Source organism: Myripristis murdjan, chromosome 12 (genome assembly GCF_902150065.1).
Source record: "Myripristis murdjan chromosome 12, fMyrMur1.1, whole genome shotgun sequence".
Lineage (NCBI taxonomy): Eukaryota > Metazoa > Chordata > Actinopteri > Holocentriformes > Holocentridae > Myripristis > Myripristis murdjan.
In genome coordinates, this window is record NC_043991.1 from 6,345,886 (window position 1) to 6,363,675 (window position 17,790).

General features: G+C 41.1%; 1 protein-coding gene across 4 annotated transcripts in view; it reads left to right on the plus strand.

Annotated features, from left to right (window-relative positions):
- The first annotated feature begins 1,243 nt into the window (after nt 1–1,243).
- The window catches only part of sfswap (splicing factor SWAP), a 143,763-nt gene continuing 127,216 nt past the window's right edge, over nt 1,244–17,790 (plus strand). For 2 of the 4 annotated variants that reach the window (XM_030065266.1, XM_030065267.1), the window contains exons 1-3: nt 1,246–1,754; nt 4,260–4,423; nt 11,173–11,304. In XM_030065266.1, the coding sequence (XP_029921126.1) occupies nt 1,330–1,754; nt 4,260–4,423; nt 11,173–11,304 (721 nt within the window). In that variant the 5' untranslated portion in view covers nt 1,246–1,329. Of the gene's footprint in view, nt 1,755–3,666; nt 3,813–4,259; nt 4,424–11,172; nt 11,305–17,790 lie in introns of all 4 variants that reach the window. The other 2 variants (XM_030065269.1, XM_030065268.1) reach the window with 2 other exon arrangements.

Here is a 17,790-nt window from a genome sequence, read left to right on the forward strand (position 1 = left end):
TATCATGAAATATGACACAGTTTTCATGAGTTTTATGGGATACACCTTCCTCATCTTGTGAACAGAGCTCTGGTTACAAGCCTGGTGGGCGTGGCCTATTTGCATATTGATAAATCTGTGCATTTTTAATAAGGGTAACGTTTAGTTACATTTAGTCCATTTTAAGACACTAAGGGGTGTTTAAAAACTTTTAAAAATGTAATACTGATGCACAGAGACTCATTTTCAGGGCCTTAATACATGCCTAAAGGGCGACTTCAACAGGCATTTGACCCGTTCATCCTTTAAATTATTCAAATATTTATCTGCAAACTTAAGTTGCGCTCTTGCAGCAGGTGTAAGCGCCTAAACACGAGGGAACAAGAGCTGTTTTTGCACCAGAGAAAACGAAAAAAATAAAATAGAGTGCAGCCCTGCGTTCCAAATCGCATACTTATACTTTTTACTTTTAGTATGTACTGCAGCTGCCCTTACAAAGTATGTAGTTTAGTATGAAATATGCATGCTAATTCTTTTTTTTCCCCTACTAAATAGTATGGTAGTATGAGTATTGGAACGCAGGGCTAGTCTGTTTGAGCTCCACTCAGGGTTGCCAGATCTGTGAGACAAAAGCAGCCAAACAGCAACTCAAAACCAGCCCAAAACCCGCCCAACCCAATACCAGAACTCAAAATATGCCCATAAAAATCCATATATGTTGCTTTTAAAGTCCAACAGCGTTGTATAATTGCAAAATGCACTATAATATCTATAAAATAACACCATAAACATTAAAGGCAATTTCCCAAAACAGTTCTTTCACCTATTTAATTTACAGTATATCAGAATTTAAAATATAATATGGGATACCTTACTTCAGCTGAGTGGTGCTGATGATGTCACGATGATTGGTCACGTGCTGAGTGGCCTCACACAGCATTGGCATATTATTTGTCTGTGGAGCATGTGACATAGGTGGATAGTTTATATGCTGATCTGGCCCGGAGTCAGTTTGACAGGATTTGGGTATAAACATTGGTCATTCAAAATATGAATCTTTATTCATGTCTGCCCAAGCCCAACCCGAGGACAAAATCTGTTACCCGCGGCAACACTTAAAAAGTAGCCCAATTTGGCGGAAAAAACGCGGACTTGGCAACCCTGGCTCCACTTTACCATGAGACGTCATTTTGCACCAGCAGATTCAACACGTAAAACAACGGCTATTCCGGTGAGATCACGGATTAAAACACAGATTATACCTTGTAATAAACCATTAAACGAATTGAATTAACAATAGCATGTATATATAAAGAAATTTAGTGGATAAATCTTTGAAATGAACGCAGAATGATGCATCGGCGAAAGTGTGTGGAGAATCAACGGCTGCGTTTACTCGCTTCAGCAACATGGCGGCCGGTGGCACGTAGAGTTCTTGTTTTTGTGGATAACACGGGGGATTATTGGACCTTTTGGGCCACTTGCGACGTATTTGCTCAGCAGAAAGCCACTAAAACGTACTGTCGAGGTTCATTTACGTTTTTAAGCCAGTTTGGGTGCGCGGATCAAGGAGGAATGTATCGTCGCGGAGCGGGAAAGAGGGAGCACAACAACAAACCGGTGAAGAAGGACGTGAGTGACAGCGATAAATACGCCGAGCTCTTGGTGTTCGGCTATGCCTGCAAGCTGTTCCGAGACGACGAAAGGGCTCTTTTCCACGAACACGGCAAGCATCTTATACCATGGATGGGGGACAAGAACATCATGATTGATAGGTCGGTTGAACAAAACTTAGCCGGATGCCTTAGCCTAACCATCTTGTCCTGTATTGCCCTGTTTCAAAGGAACCACCCGCAGAAGCTTTGAAAAATCACAACGGCAACCACACGGCGAATAGTGTATTATTTCCTGCTTGCTAACTTGTTTTTTTTTGGACGTCTTTCTTTCTTTCTTTTCTTTCCTTTTGGTCTCTTAAGTGAAGGGTATTTTTTTTTTTTTTTTTTTAAATTGAGAGATTGCTATGCCAAGATGCTTATCCCAGTCAGGGTCAGTGCCAGCCTGCAGCCATGATGCGTTCAAGGCCAGTCTCCTGTGGATTATAATCTTGGGGTTTTAAATGGTTTATATTGTGGATTGTGAAGTATAATTTCCAGGATGACAAAATGTGGTGTAGCCATGCTTCAGGAAGCTAAAACAAACCAGTTAATTAATATAAAAAAATGGGTAGAGAAATAATAAAACCAGTAAATTACTACTACTACTACTTTACTTTTATTGTCAGACACAAGTCTGAAATTTGTCTTGCACCTTGGTAGCTCCATTTAACATGACACAAACATTTAACATGACATTTTACAAACAGCATTATACAAAAAAAAAACAAAAAAAAAACACATAGTGAAAAAAAAAAACACATAGTGACTGAAGAACAATAACCCTTCACCATGCCTCACATCAAGGATTAAGGCACGGTGAAGGGTTAATGCTTATAAAAAAATTAGCTCTCATGTATAACATTGGCTGTTAAATGAAATCACATCCCATAGTCAGCCTCACTCTTTCCCCTTATTTACGCTACCGCCACTCTGTTCTGTTCTTAAAGATTTGATTTATTCCTGTAAGATGAGAGGTTAAGGGTTGCCTAAATTTTTCTCCACGTCTTTACACTCGTCTTTATGGTTAAATTGGGTTGTCTCGAGGTGAAGGAGTGCTTAAGATCCTGCACAGGTTACATTATTCCGAGGAAAAATTGCATAAAATATTTCTGCAGGTCTCTCCTTTGGGTGAAAGATGTAATTCACTACACAAATTATAGTGTTACTGAGGTGATGCATTCAGCTTCTTGTCAAAGATGTTGAATGTTCAAATAGACCCAGACCCGATTTTAATAATTCTTGGGATAGCTGAAGATGTAAGGAAATTGAAACTGGCACAACAAAGCTTCCTGGCATATGGACTTACTACTGTGAAAAAAAAAAAAAATCTTTTATTTTGGATAAAGACAGAAGTCCCAATTTATCTGTCATAATGTGATTGAAGCGGTTTTGGCTGACTTGATTAAAGAGCATCATGGACTGGAGACAGGCATGAAGCTGGTTAGATAACCTTCAAGATAACGAGGTTAGCCTTGAAGCGGGCTTTGCGTCTTGGCATGTTGTTAGAATTTCCTCTGCAAACTTCTAATGGATAGGCCAAGGATAATGTGGCAGCATAAATACCATGTAATGGAAATCTGATTCAGTCTTTTCACACCAATGGAGACCTAGTTCTCCTGTTTAAATCGGCTCCAGTGTGATTGGCTCATGCTTGCACCAAAAGTGATCTCTTGGGATTTTATTATGAACTGTTAGTGTCCATAAGAGCAGAGCAAATTCTAACTAAACCAAAAGTTACTGCAGATGAGGTGATTCACTCTCGTTGTCAAAGTAAAAGTTCTTCTCCAAAATGCTTCCCAGCCTTCTGACAAAATGTTGCTGCAGGTATTGGAGCAGTGACCCCCTCCAATGTGGACTTTAAACCTCTTCGGAAAAACTTGAACTGTGAAGGAAGTGGCTGTCCTCCTCCTGGCTTTAGCTCCTTCCCACGTTCATTGTACGGAATCACTTGATCTGCAATGACCCGGCTCATGTTTCGTTTGTACACCCTATGTATGTGTGTCTTTATCACATAACCCAGTTCTTTCCCCAGCAAGGTAGGCTAAGGGGTCCTGCCAAAACCCCGAATGCCAACCCCAGCCTCCCATTTCTTTGTCTCCATGAAGAAAACTGCAACTGAGAGGTGGCGTAGAGGAACGAACGCACGAAAATGTCGTCCATTTGGGTTCTTACGGATAGGTATTTATGTGCTCGGGTTTGTGTGAATGTAACTCTCTTTGCAGATGTAGAAGTAATGATGAGTGTTACAGGGGGAAATTGAACCCTGTAAGGTAAGGGGCGAGTTTTTTTGTTTGTTTTGTTTGTTTTGTTTTGTTTTGTTTTTCTGTCGATGTAGGGTTCTTGGTTTGTAAGAATTGTCCAGAGAGGATGTAGCAGCAGTAAGCTTTGCAGGCAACTAGTAACACTGTTGAAGAGTAAGCCTATAGGGCGCTATGTTGTCAGAAATTGTCCAGTATTTAAGTACACTCCCACATGACAGAGTTGTGACAGAGGTAGCTCTTTTTTTAAAATTGTGCTTTTAAATTGTGGGTTTTAGCCCCCCTCAAGTGTGTTAAGTAGGTCTGCATTGTGTATAAAAAAACGCCGTTGTCTTCCTTCACTCTAACCTTTCTTATCGTCCAACAGATATGATGGGCGGGGTCATTTACATGACCTTTCAGAGTATGACAGTGGGTCATGGAACACATCCTACAAGCTGTCGGAGGAAGAGGCCAGGATCGAGGCACTGTGCGATGAAGAGCGGTACCTGGCCATGCACACTGACCTGCTGGAAGAGGAGGCCAGACAAGGTGGGTCGAGTGCCGGCTCTGATGCACAGCTCAGGTGCATTTTGTTTGTCACTCACTAACCGAGTGATTCGGTGGCTACGTTTTCCAATAAGGGTTAATTCTCGCAGAATCTGGCAGAATCGTGTTGCTGCCATTCATTTTGAATTGGGGCAGTATAGTTAGTCTGGCACTATGTGCCACAAAATGATCCGAGAAGTTGAACGAGAATCAACCTTTGCCAGAATGCACCCTGACCTCACTCTCCTGTGGCCAATCACATAAAGCAGTGAACAGGCCGACGATGCCCATAGGAGGAAGAACCTTGTTTACCATGTAGCACCACAGCATTAAGGAATACAAAGACGTTACTAGGATGAGGGGAGGACATTCGTCTTTGTTTGATAGTGTGAACAATAAAGTTAGACTTAGTTACCAGCTTCCTGTCACCTTTTGAAAAAGAGAGAGAGAGCACCAGTGAGTTGAGTTTACTACAAACTGAGAGAGCAGTTGTGGTTGAGCGAGCTAGAGAGTGAATGAAGACAGTGAGCGCTCTAGAGCACAAAAAAAAAAAAACACCTGCCAGCACAATCCTGCTGGGAAGATGCTGCATGGCCGGATTTGGCCTGAATGCATCCTAAGTAGAGGGCAGATCGGGGCGCGTATTTTTGTCTGAACTCGGCCTGAACCTGAAATTTTGCTTGTCCTCCCTCACTAGCTTCCATTTACCGCCTGAAATAGCCTATGTGTTGCCTTCAGTGTCCAGAACAGACAGGTCCATCATTTTTCACTAAAATAATGCCGACATAAACACACCCGACCTGAACCCTAACATAATTTCTAAATGGGTCCTGACTGGCCCGGGTCGGGTATCCACACTCTAATCCTAACAGATCAGACAGTGAAATATTCCACTGTCTGATCTACACCCATTTTAACTCTCAAAACTGAATGTTTGGTAGTCTTACACATCTCTGGCAAGTTAAAAAAAAGTCTCTGCTTAATGGTCACAAACAGTCCTACTAACCTGTGTCAGTTGGAACAAATTGAAGAAGGAACCTCAGAAGACAAAAGAACCTCAAAGTGACCATATACAACGAGAATAAAATGGGCCCAAGAATTGACTCTTGGGGTGTCCCACAAGTTGGACTTAAGGTCCTTTGAGAATATGAGAGACAACTTTTTAACAGGAGCTCCAAATCCAGCTTGAACAAGTTTGAGAAAATCTGGGAGGAGGAATGGGATAAAGTCCCAAAATCCAGCTGTGTTAATCAAGCTGATTAAAAAAAATCATTATCCTTGAGCTTTAATTGGAGCTTCTACAGCACACTTGGGGAATTTAATACTTACCCAAATTAGCTATTTCTGTTTCTTTTTCATTAAATTGGCAAAAAATGAACGGGTTTTCAATTTGTTTTAATGGCTTATTTTGTACAGACTGGGAAAATAAATGTCATTCACCAGTGTCAGTTTTGAAGTCCCTAAATGCCCTAATCCAAGGTGAGCATTCATACAGAAACCCAATTCAGATGTCAAGAGGATGATGTAGTCGCAGACAAACGGCGTCTACAGAGGACATGAGGCAGCGCTGTCATAAATCTGCCGGACAAAAAGACAGGCAGCACCATTCACCAGCCACCTAATCTTAATGTTACAGGGTTGAGTGTGTGAGCGCCGGCGTGTCAGTGGGGTAATCCATTTTGAATTCAGGCTACAAAATCACGAAATGAGAAGAAAGTCGAGAGGCTGAATACTTTGGCACTGCACATTTATTTAGCCGCAGTTGCCCTCCACGGCTGGAAAATTGGCCGCGCATGAATACAATTGGGAATTCATCATGTGGGTTTATTCTTCAGCCGGAAATATTATAGTTACAATTGCACTTACGGCACAGTTGTCCATTTGTAGTCATATTAATATCCAACAATTGCAACACTTACTGGAAAAGATACTGCAATGAGCCACGGGGCACCTTTCAAAGCCTAAATCACCTCTACAAAACCAAGTGCATGACAAAGTGATATTACTGCATGTCATGTGTTGTATATATCAAATATTCAGCTACAGAGTTATGTGGCCCTTTTTAGTAATTCAGTCGATCCTTTGCTAGTACGAATCATCCTGAAACAAATCCCATGAAGACAGTCAAATCTGAGATGTATATATGTAACTTTAAAAATATCAAATCTACAGGGTTCCTGCTTAGATCATAAAAATTAAACTTTTGTCTCATGTGAAGACTAATTGACTCAAAGTTGACTCATTAATACGGAGATTATCGGTGCATCGGTTATAAATAACAAAAATCTGTACTTAGAAATAATATAAAGCCATTAAAACACCAAAAATTAATATTTCTTTCCAATTTTAGGTTCAATCAGTGAGACTTTATGGTGATTTGCATATTTTTCCATAGTCACGTAATAGGAATACTGCATGTATAAGTGGGGGGGTGTATGTTTTATTTAATGGGCTATTTCATCATCAAAGAAACAAAGTACCTGACACATTATTGACACAGTTATAATAATTTTGTGGAGGTTTAAACTCCTGCAGGTAGCATTACATTAGGAAAAGTCATTAAATATGAACCAAAAAAAAAAAAAAAAATGATGTTAATCATTTATTTAGAGACGTTAAACATTAGCTGGGGGTCAAATTGATCCCAGACATAATAGGAGGGTTAAGTAAGGTCGTGGCTTTAGTGTGGTTCATGCTGTTTGAGATTAGTATTGATAGATTTACGGTGGCAAAGTTACTACTAGAAATATGTTTCTCAGGAGTTTGGTGGATAGATGAGACGTTCAGAGTCAGAAGTGCGATTTGTGCGATCAGACGCTTTGGAATTAAAAAGTGCACGGCTCAATAAAAACGCTAAAACCTTTAATCTAACATTGAACCACAGGCTTTACAGCTGAACATAATGTACACTGTCGTCAATAAATGGGTAGCTCAATTGGAAAAGCTCTTTTCAGAATGATGTCTTTCCATTAGGCAGCTGTTTTTTTTTGTTTTTTTTTTCTTGATTTCCTTGTAAAACATGTTCAGAAAAGAGTGCACTACTTGCTTCTGCACCTGACCGGCTGCAGCAGCTTCTTGTGTCTGAGCCGGTCCTGCCGCTCTGTCTGTCTCGCTAAATTAGTCCGAGGTTTGTTGTGGTTTTGTTGGGTTACGTTTGGATTAGGTTTGCCATGTTGGCTAAATGCTGTGGCGTGCAGACCAGGATCCGGCTTATTTACCTCCACAGTACAGTCCAAAAGTGGATTCCTTAACGTTGGTGGCAAATGCAGAGCGAGAAGATTATCAAGCCTGACAGTATCTATTGAATATATAATGGAGCAGACAAGCGGCGCTGTCAGTAGCGTTAAAGGATGGATATTATGTTGTCAGTGTTGGGTTGTGTTAGATTGGTGTTAAAAGACTTGTTCTCTTCTTTGGCAGTCAGTGGTTGTTGATATTATTTAATCACAGACCCTCTTTGCTGCTCTGACTCCGCTTATGTAAAGGAAGACCATGGGGAACATGGGAGAGAAGCACTGCACAAATCCAAGCTGCTCATTTTTATTTTATTTTGTTTCATTTTGCATGTTTGTTTTTATTTTTTGTATGTTTTTCCAATATTATTTGGATGTTGTTTATTGATTTTACACCGCGATTTGTGCAGTATTTACAGTGGATACAGCGAGGCTATACATAACATATGACATAACAGAGTGGAGTGGATGGTATTATTGAATTTTGTGTGTGTGTGTGTGTGTGTGTGTGGGAGTGAGAGAGAGTTGAGTGGTGGGTGTACAGGGTTGAATTTTCAGTGTACCAAGGTGACATTCATATATAACATAAATAGAAATAAACAATCATACCAGTAGTTGCATGAGTGAAAATAAGTGATAATGAGATTTATTTATTTTTTTTTAATTTTAGATGTCTTAGGCTAACACTTTTTGGCATAAAGCCTTTCTTAGAGCACCATGATTAATTCAAGAGAGGATTTTGTTGGCTCGAGAAACATAAAAAATGAAATGCAAGCCGGGCCTCCCACAGCAGTAACACAGCTCAGTAAATCACGACATGATGGTTGACAGTTTCTCCAAAGCAAAGTTCAGTTTAGGAAATTTGTGGTGCAACAGGATACAGCCATTCATCTCCAAAACACATCACGGCACGTTAAACCATTCCAGAGAAAATATATGATATTAAAAAAAAATACATAATCACTTGAAGACAGGACGGACCGAGTGTAGGTCCTGCTGCTTATTGGCTGCAAGTTCAAAGTGTTTTCGGGGGGACGGTGGTTGGATCGGGCTGAATCTTCTCTGCTGCAGCACAACCACAGCTTGAACCAACATTCATCGGGTGCCGGTGCCAACGCCGGAAAAACCTCTCCCTCAATGGGCTTGAATAACCTGATGTCACAACACCGAAACTCAGATTGCTCCAGAATGATTTGTTTTGTCTCATGAACTTGCCCGCAGCCTGAAGAAATTACCAAGAGACTACTTTGAAGCGGATTGTCAATTTGTGTAATGAGAATTTGATCCTGCATTTTTCATATTTAACATAAGCGGTTTGCTTTACTTTCTTTTCTGAGCGCAAGATCAAAGCGGACTCATAGTGCGCGTTTGGATCTGGATTTGTTTGGTCGTAATATTATGGGGCACCCCTGGGGTTAGCTGAGAAAAAAAAAAAAAAAAAGTAAATCTGTCCTGCAGCTGAGAAATACTGTAGGCCCAAGCTGACAAAAGCAAATCATACCCCGTGGCCCTCATTGGGCTTGTTTTTAAGAAGCGGGACAAGAGGTCTGCAATGCAACCTGTTTCAACTGGATGTTTTGTTTATTAGAAAGGATTTTCCACAAATTAACATTCTCTTGTAAGCAGTGATGGGAGTAACGGTGTTACAAAGAAATGGCGTTACTAATGGCGTTACTTTTATCAGTAACGAGTAATCAAAGAAATTACTGTTTCCCCCGTTACAACGCCGTTACTGACAATAAAATGCGCCGTTACTAGACGTTACTTACTACTAATTATTATTATTTTATTATCCCATTCAAAAAATGTGCGTCTTGTGGAGAAAAAGCGGTGTGTAAATTTTCAAACCGGTCGGACTTTGCAGTTTTTCGTAACTTATCAACATGCATGGAGAATGACTGAGCACAAATTACAAGAAGCGTATGTGTTCCCCGACGGCAGAGCGGATAGTATCTCTGCCTGCCATACAGAAGACCGGGGGTTCGATTCCCCACCCGGACAAGCTGGCATCACTACTTTACACTATAATGAATTACTTTTTCAAAGTAACGTGTCCAACACTGACAATGATAGATGAAATTTGACAGCAATGTCCACACTGCAACAGTAATGCAAAAATATGTGCATTAATAAGAGGATTTACGAAAAGAAAAAAAGTAATCATAAAAATTACTTTCCCCAGTAATTGAATTACTCTTCTGCAGCAGTAATTGAGTAATAATCAAAATTACTTTTTTACAGAAGTAATTAGTAATTGTAACTTATTAGTTTTGTGAGTAATTGGTCCCAACACTGCTTGTAAGCCACTTTGAGCTTTGCATTCATTCAAAAAGAGGGCGTTTTGATTGTGAACATGACATTCTGCTCCTGTGGGAGTCTCCTCAGACTCTCGTGTACGATACGTGCTCCCCAGTCGCCGCACATGATAATGAAACAAGCTGTTTGGCGACAAAGCGCTCCCATGAAAGACCGACTTAATGACTGTGATTGAATTAATAAGTGACAGTTTGAGGTAAGATATGGCGTCTTATGGCCAAACTGACAGGACAGAATGAGGCGGTAAATGATTTACGCCGCACTTGACCTACTGCTGCTGCTACATCTACGTCTACACACACGCACACACTCACCTGCACGTGTAGAAACACAGGCATAACACACTAGATTCATCCCTCAGGTTGGCTTGCCCTTGGATTTGGAGGTCTGACCCCATTCGCTCAGGCTATTACCCATCTGTCCACTGAGGGGACAGCAGGGAAACATTAGAAATATTGATAGTGTTAGTGGGAATTTTGCCCTTGCTTCTTTAATAAAGTTATAGTTTGCCATGAATTTCAATAGAAAAAGGCTGGCATCTGGGCTAAAGAAACCGATATATCTCTGTATCAGTCCTGCCAAATATTCAGGACTCAGACCTGCCATACCTGGGATGGAAACTCAGACACTCACACTCACATTCACTCCAGCTTGTTCAATTCATATTATTATTATCATTATTATTATAATAAGAGGTATGTTTCAATTCAGGCAGTCATTATAATAAGTTATTATTACTGTCATTATAATAAGTTAATCAGGGTTACACCGAACTTGAAACTAATAGTCAATTTATGTGATTAAAACTGTCACTAATGTAATGCTATGTGGTTTTATTTATTTATTTGTGGTTTATTTGATAGGGACCAATGCAGTGCAAATAGACAAACTGGAAACAGCTATCCAATGCAAGAGTCACAGTGTTAGAGGGTAGAGGGTGCTAATGTGCAACACCTATTTCTTGGAAGTGCTTTTGGAAAAATAAGCGATTAAAATTAAACATAATAATAATAAAAAAGAATAGAGGGTAAACTGATTACAGCAAGATACAATAAAACATAGTTAGCAGTAACATAATGACAAAAAATTAGAAAAGGACATAGCCTAGTTGTGAATAAATAAATAAAAACAGGTTTGTTGTTGGTGAATTAATCATATTTGCTAACCAGGATTTTTTTCCACTGTGTATTTATGTTCCCGCAGAGGAAGAGTACAAGCGTCTGAGTGAGGCCCTGGCTGATGAAGGCTCCTACAATGCTGTAGCCTTCAGATACAGTGCAGACTACTACGACCCCTCCCAGCCCACCGAAGAGGAGGACGCTAATAAGGAGCCCGGTAAGAGAGCGCACACTTGGAAACGCTCAACCAAGGAGTCACGGTCAGTCAGTCTCACTCACCAACACACACGGAGCCATCAGTCAGTAACTAATTTACACTTTAAAATGCACACATACGGAATCGAGACACTCCGCTAATCAGCCAATCAGTCACACACACTCACCAACACAGGAGTCAGGCAGTCAACCACCCGTTAAATTGCATCGCCTCATTTCACAGGCGGTTTTGTCAAAAACTGACTTGCAGGTGGTATAATTTGTAAAAAGGCGTGAAACCGACCAAGTATCTCAGTTTTCATCGGCTAGGTCTTCAACAGCCGTGTTTCCACCGTTGTACCGATAGCCTTGCAGTCTCCATGCATGTCAGTGGGAAGCAGGAACCAGGAAGTGAGTGGTTAAAGTCTGCAGACCCAGCACCAACTAAAGGCCCGTTTCCACCGCCGGAACTTCGGGGTAATTTTACGGGGCCGTGGCCGTTGTCGCGTGTCTCCACCGCCGGAACTACCCCGAAAGAGAGAGTTCAGGAACCTTTACAGGGGCTAAAAAACGGCCCTGCCTCGGGGTAGGGACTCTGGGCGGCCCCGAAAAAACTCCTGGGTTTACTCACGGCGCGATGTGACGTCAACAGAAAGCAGGCGTCCCTAGCAACACAGCCAACACTACCAAGCTAACGATAACGTGCTAGCTAACGTTAAAAACACACTTTTTAGCCGGCATTTTTAGGGGCGCTAACGTTAGCTTTAGCGGACGTTAGCTAACGCTAATAACAGGCTTTTTTAACAACATGCATTTTGATGCCCCGGTCATGGTCGTGCAGCCGCCCGGTAACTTTACAGGAACCTTCCTCCTCGGCCCTCTCAGTGGAGACACGGCAGGTGAGAGGGCTGAGGGAGAGGACGTTCCTGTAGCAGCCCCTGCCCCCCAAATACTACCAGGAACATTCTGGTGGAAACGGGCCTTAAATACTGCAGAACTACGTACCACGGGATTTTTTTAACCTCTGGACGCCACTTTGTGTGTTGTGTGCTTTCACTGCCCACTGAGACCTCAATTTTTCCAGTTTTTCGTGGATCCGTCCCTTTATGTGTTAGATCCCCACCGCTGCCAGGTCTCGTCCTCATTTCAGCAAACACTGGCGATTTGACGATGGACATTATCCTCTGCCCAGATAGTGAGCGGAGCCCTAACGTCCTCGTTTGACTCAGGACTGCCGCTTGTTTTCCATTTTTCTCTTCTCCGTTATTTTTCTGCAACAAAAGCGAGCAGCTGCACTGGCGTCTGTACTTCTCAGCTGCACCGTCTCCTCACTTATGACCCTTAACTCCGCCTCAGACCCCAGTTAGCCCTGCCTGCCCTGTCTTCGCTGGGCCATTAGCAGCTGCAAACCGGCCCCGACAGCCCCACCGAGGAGCCATCAAAGGCCGAAAGTGACAATGGAAATGCCTCGGCACACACTAGCATGTCCACTTTTGGTGCAGCAGTGGAAAGTTGGCTAATTAGTAGGGAAGGAGGGTCTTGCATGAAGCGTCAGTGCTGGTGGGGCGCAGGCGTATCCTGAGATGAGTCTTCAGTCTCAGGTGAAAGGTGAAAGTAAGCCAACTAACTTAGACAGACATAAGATTTCTAAACAAATAACTACCAAGTGCACGTACATGTTTGTGTTTACCCTGACCTCGACCCTGACAGCAAGACCATCCTGAAGGACGTGCTAGTCTGCTTACTATTTTGTGTTATTTTCTTTTATCTCTGGAAAAAAAAGTAATTGCACTCTAGAGCATTTCTGAGATGTTGTTTTTTATTATTTATTTTGTGTGCCTTGTTTTGCATTATTTTGTATGAATTGCCTCGCAGGCTGCATACAGCACGGCAGCCGGAGGTTCTCCACCCCTGACCTAGTGCGCGCATAAAAACGCGTTCAAAGAGGGATTTAATGGATTGAGCTTATTTATGTGTGTAGTCAACTCGAGAATTACTGCCAACCTTCGTGAAAATGAGCAAAAATGATTGTATCAAATAAACAATGTGTTAAATTATTTGAAATTTCACCTCAGATATATGGGGGGGAAATTACTCTAATAAAAATGTCTTTATTATTTATTTTAGCAGTATTTTTCTGCTTAGAGGTCAGGATAATTGGCAGCTTTAAAGAACCAAACAAAATTGTGTTTGCTGTGTTTCCTCTGAAGTTTGTTTGAAGCTGCTGTGTTGTGGTAAGATGAGACGAATACTGAACCTCCTTGCCATGTATGCCATCATCATGTTTGGTGACAAAAGATGACTGTGAAAAAGACTGAGTGCCTGATACCTGCAGTAAAATATGGTAGTGGATTGTTGATGTTTTGGGGTCATGTTACTGCAGGTAGCACAGAGTGTATTGTTAATGTTGATGGCACGGTGAAACCCACTAAAATCCAGTATTTTTTGGGGGGTAAAACCTGGTTGCCCTCACTGGGAAGTTGAGACTTTTCAAAAAGATAGTGACCCCAAAAATGCACCAAAATCAACATTTAAACAAACAAACAAACAAACAGAAACTGTGCAATATAATGGCCATCTCAGTTTCTATATTTGCACCCTATTGCAAATGTGTGGTTTGAACTGAATATTGCAGACCACGAGCACAAACTTGAGTATATCAGGGATCTATAAGTTTTCTGGGTAGAGCAGTGATCCAAGATATCTCTAAGAGTGTTCTTTAACTTTCTCAGACATTACAAGAGGCAGCTTTCCTCTCAAGGGGATGTTTCACTTAATTGTAGGGGTGCCAGTAATTTTGAAGAAAAAAATTACACTTTTCAGTAATACTTTGTTTGAAAAATTTTATCAAATAAGTTTGCAACTCCATGTGTCCAAATTAAAATTATCATCATTATTATTGTTGTTGTTGTTTTTTTTATATATAGTTTTTGCTCATTTTCATCAAAGGTGTCAAGAATTCAAGTAGACTGTATGTGCATTATGTGCATCTGATATCTAGAAAATCTTATCATTACTAGCAGCAGCAGCTACTTTCAGGGTCTTGAACTCGACCGTTTCATGATGGATTCTTGACTTGATGCAGTGAAGGTGGCTGGCGTTGTCAATGTTGTCTTTTTTTGCCGTGCCGATCAAGGAGGGTTGGTTTGTGCATCAGTATGAGGGCTTTGTCATTATCAGTTGTGTCAAGCTGTGCCAAAACCTCAGACTTTATAACCCTGGTTGTGTGAACATCATCCTCCTTATCTCGAATGAGGATCAGGGATAAGACAGTGATTTAGTTTTCATTGCATTAAATGTCGGTGAAATCCACGACTGGCTTCAAGCCAACGGTCGCTGCTTCCAGCATCCTGATGACCTGTCAGGTCCAGTTGGGAAAGATCGACAACTTTTGTCACCTGCAAAGACACTTTAATGGCAGGAGGTTGCTGACATTTTCTGTGTTGTTGTCCAACTAGCTACACAATACTTAAAAAATAATAATAACTTAACTCGGAGTAGCCTGATAGGCACTTTTCAAATACACTGAATAACTTTATTTTATGTTGTCAAGAAGAATCTGATGGTTTTCTGGACTACACGTGGTTGGAGAGGCATTTATCTTCTTACATATGGTGAACATGTGACTTGGAGGCTGATTTTATGGGCACAGAAAGTCAAGTAATGAAGGAATGAGGTTACTCCCCTGGTGTAATTAATGATGCCCTCAGCTGCACCAAATCAGTCTGAACTACTTTTTGTAAAGGCTAAGAATCATGAACCGTTTTGTCACCAATCATAACCATCGATCATAACCATCATTTTGAAACGCTGGCCTATCTTACATGCTGAACCTTTGCGACAGGAGGTTATTACACTGCACATTCGTGTCTCGTACAAACAGGCTTCCTTCCTTACGTTATCATCTCAAATCCGTCCAGAAACCCGATCATTCTAATTGGCTGTCGTTACAATGCAACTTCAGATGTGGTAATTGCTCCCACTCTGCAACTGCAAGTACTTCAAACATCCTTTGACGGGTAAAAGGTTCCACATTAATCAATTCATTAACTGCACATCTGTGAATGTTATGCACGCTGACTTGTCCTTGTGGAAAAGTGTGCACGGGGCGAACCAAAAGACAATTTAAATTAGGCATTTTCTGAGCACATTTGCATTATACACTGGCAAAACACGAGGCTAATTATGGCTAACCCTCATCCGTACGGTTCATTGGCATGGAACAAGTCGTCCCTGCCAGGGTGGTAATATCCCCTCCCCAACTATTGTCACAAAGAGAGTTGTTTTAGGTTGACAGTGTCAACACATCGGCTTGTGTTGGCCGGAGTGATCGTTTCAGTTTCAGACCATTTCTCTCATCACATTTAAGTTATTAGTGCCTGGTGTTTTGACTCTGTGCTTGTCCAGTGCAACTTGATCAAGTTTTTTATTTCCTCTAGTCCTCAAATATTAACTCTTGTACTCATACTTAACATAAACTGTATTAATTATGACTATTGTGTATTATAGATTTGTCTCATTGTTCCTGTTGTTTGTTGCAAGTCAGGTCCCATTTTGTGGCATTACACTGGTTTTGGGCTCCCACATGTTTACTGCCACATTTATGTCCCATTAGGCCGTGGAGTTCGCACACCTGATGATAATTTGACAATCAACTTGCTCAGTATATGTGTAACTCTTCGTCTACTATTGTTTCATGTCGGTGTATTTCTCATACAGCCACAGTTTTCTTTATATATGGCAAACAAAGCAAGCAATAAAGACATTAGTTGTTTTTTTTAAAATGCTATTTAATGAATCACATTATTGCCTATGTTGATACTCATTACTGAAAATAAAGAGCTACACATATACTGTTGTAATTCAGTATGCTTGCTGCCTGTAAAGTTTAGGAATAAGATGAATTTGGAATTTAAAAAGACTCTATTTATTTATGACTTTTATACATCTACCATTATTTGCTTACCTGTAACTGTTACATTGTATCTAATCCTCATAATCCCTTGCCAGTCTTAATGGTGAATTAATGCAGTTTATTTATGAGCATCACACTGCCTGCCTGTTCGTTTCCCCCCCTCGCTCACCTCCTCCACCTCAGCGGGGAGCAGAGCTGTGGGCCACAGCAGCAGCAGCATATATCATTTAAACTGTGGGCTCGGTGTCAAAGGAATCGCTTGCAGTGCTGTCTTTGTTTTTAATCACAGTGTACCTCAGTACTGTCGTATTGTTATTAGGGCTGCACGATATGGACAAAATTTCTTACTTCACAAAGCAGTTTTTGATCAGAACCGACCAGTCACTGTCTTTGGCTAACACTAACCCTGAATTTGATATCAAGATATTGGTTGAGTCAGCCCTAATTGGTATGTGTCTAATTTGGGAACTGGGACACATTCTGACTTAATGGGTGGCTGTTGACAGCATCGCCCTTATTAATGTTGGCTGGAAATACTAGCTTGCTGTGCAGACCGGTTCGTCCTTGAACTCCTTGCTGATCTCTTCATTTTGGTCACTGAGAGATTTATTTATTTGCGTTATCAGACTTAATTTGCAGAATAGATTGAAATGATCATTTTTTAAAAATTATAAATATTGAAATGAATTCAGTACTTTCAGTTCAACAGTTTCAGAGTGGTTTCACTCTGGTAATGTTGGTGTGTTACTGTGACAGCACTATTAGCTGATCTGTCAAAATTTGTCGCATTGAATCTGTTGGACAGCAAGCATTTCAGATTTAAGCTACGAGTGTTAACTTGATTTTTTTTTTTTTTTTGACTGCTAATTACACCTGGAGCTTGTTTTGTCATGTAGAATTAGCCTGTTTGTATTAGTCCTAATATTATGGCGAGGTTAATCAGATTTCAGTATCCAAACACACAGCAACATGCACATCCATGGCACCCATCTTTATTTGCAGTGCTATTGTCAGATTTAAAAGATCTGTACTTATAGAAATATCTGTTGTTTTGAATGCCGACGTCTAGTCATGGTGCTCAGACATCTTGATAGACGAATGAATGGAGAGATTTTTAATTATGATAGCTCTTCCCAGGCGTCTTTGTTGCTCTGGACTTCACTTCCACTGAATTGGCCAGTCATTTATCAGAGAGACTGTACGGTTCAGTTTTGGGCGTTGACGAAGCCACAGAAGCAGGACCATGTATTAGTCTTGTCACCGTCACTGCCAAGACCACAAGGCTCCGTCCTGCCTCTCTCCTCTGCAAGCCCAGCCAAACTGGTCTTTGTCCAGGCAGCCAGACAACTCACCATTGTGCTTTCAGTGTTCATGTTGTGAAAAAAATAATTAACTGTGTACCTGAAGCTTTAAATATCAGAAATCGAAATTGCTTGCCGCTCAAAGCCCAAGCCATCGCTCAGATAGGCAGGCAGACTAGAAACCTCTCCCTGGGCAGATGGCTGAGCTTTGTCCACAGTCCGAAAACACCAGCCAAGTGCCATATGCCAGAAAAATTTGTCTTTGGCGGATAAATCAATGAGTCCCCTGCTA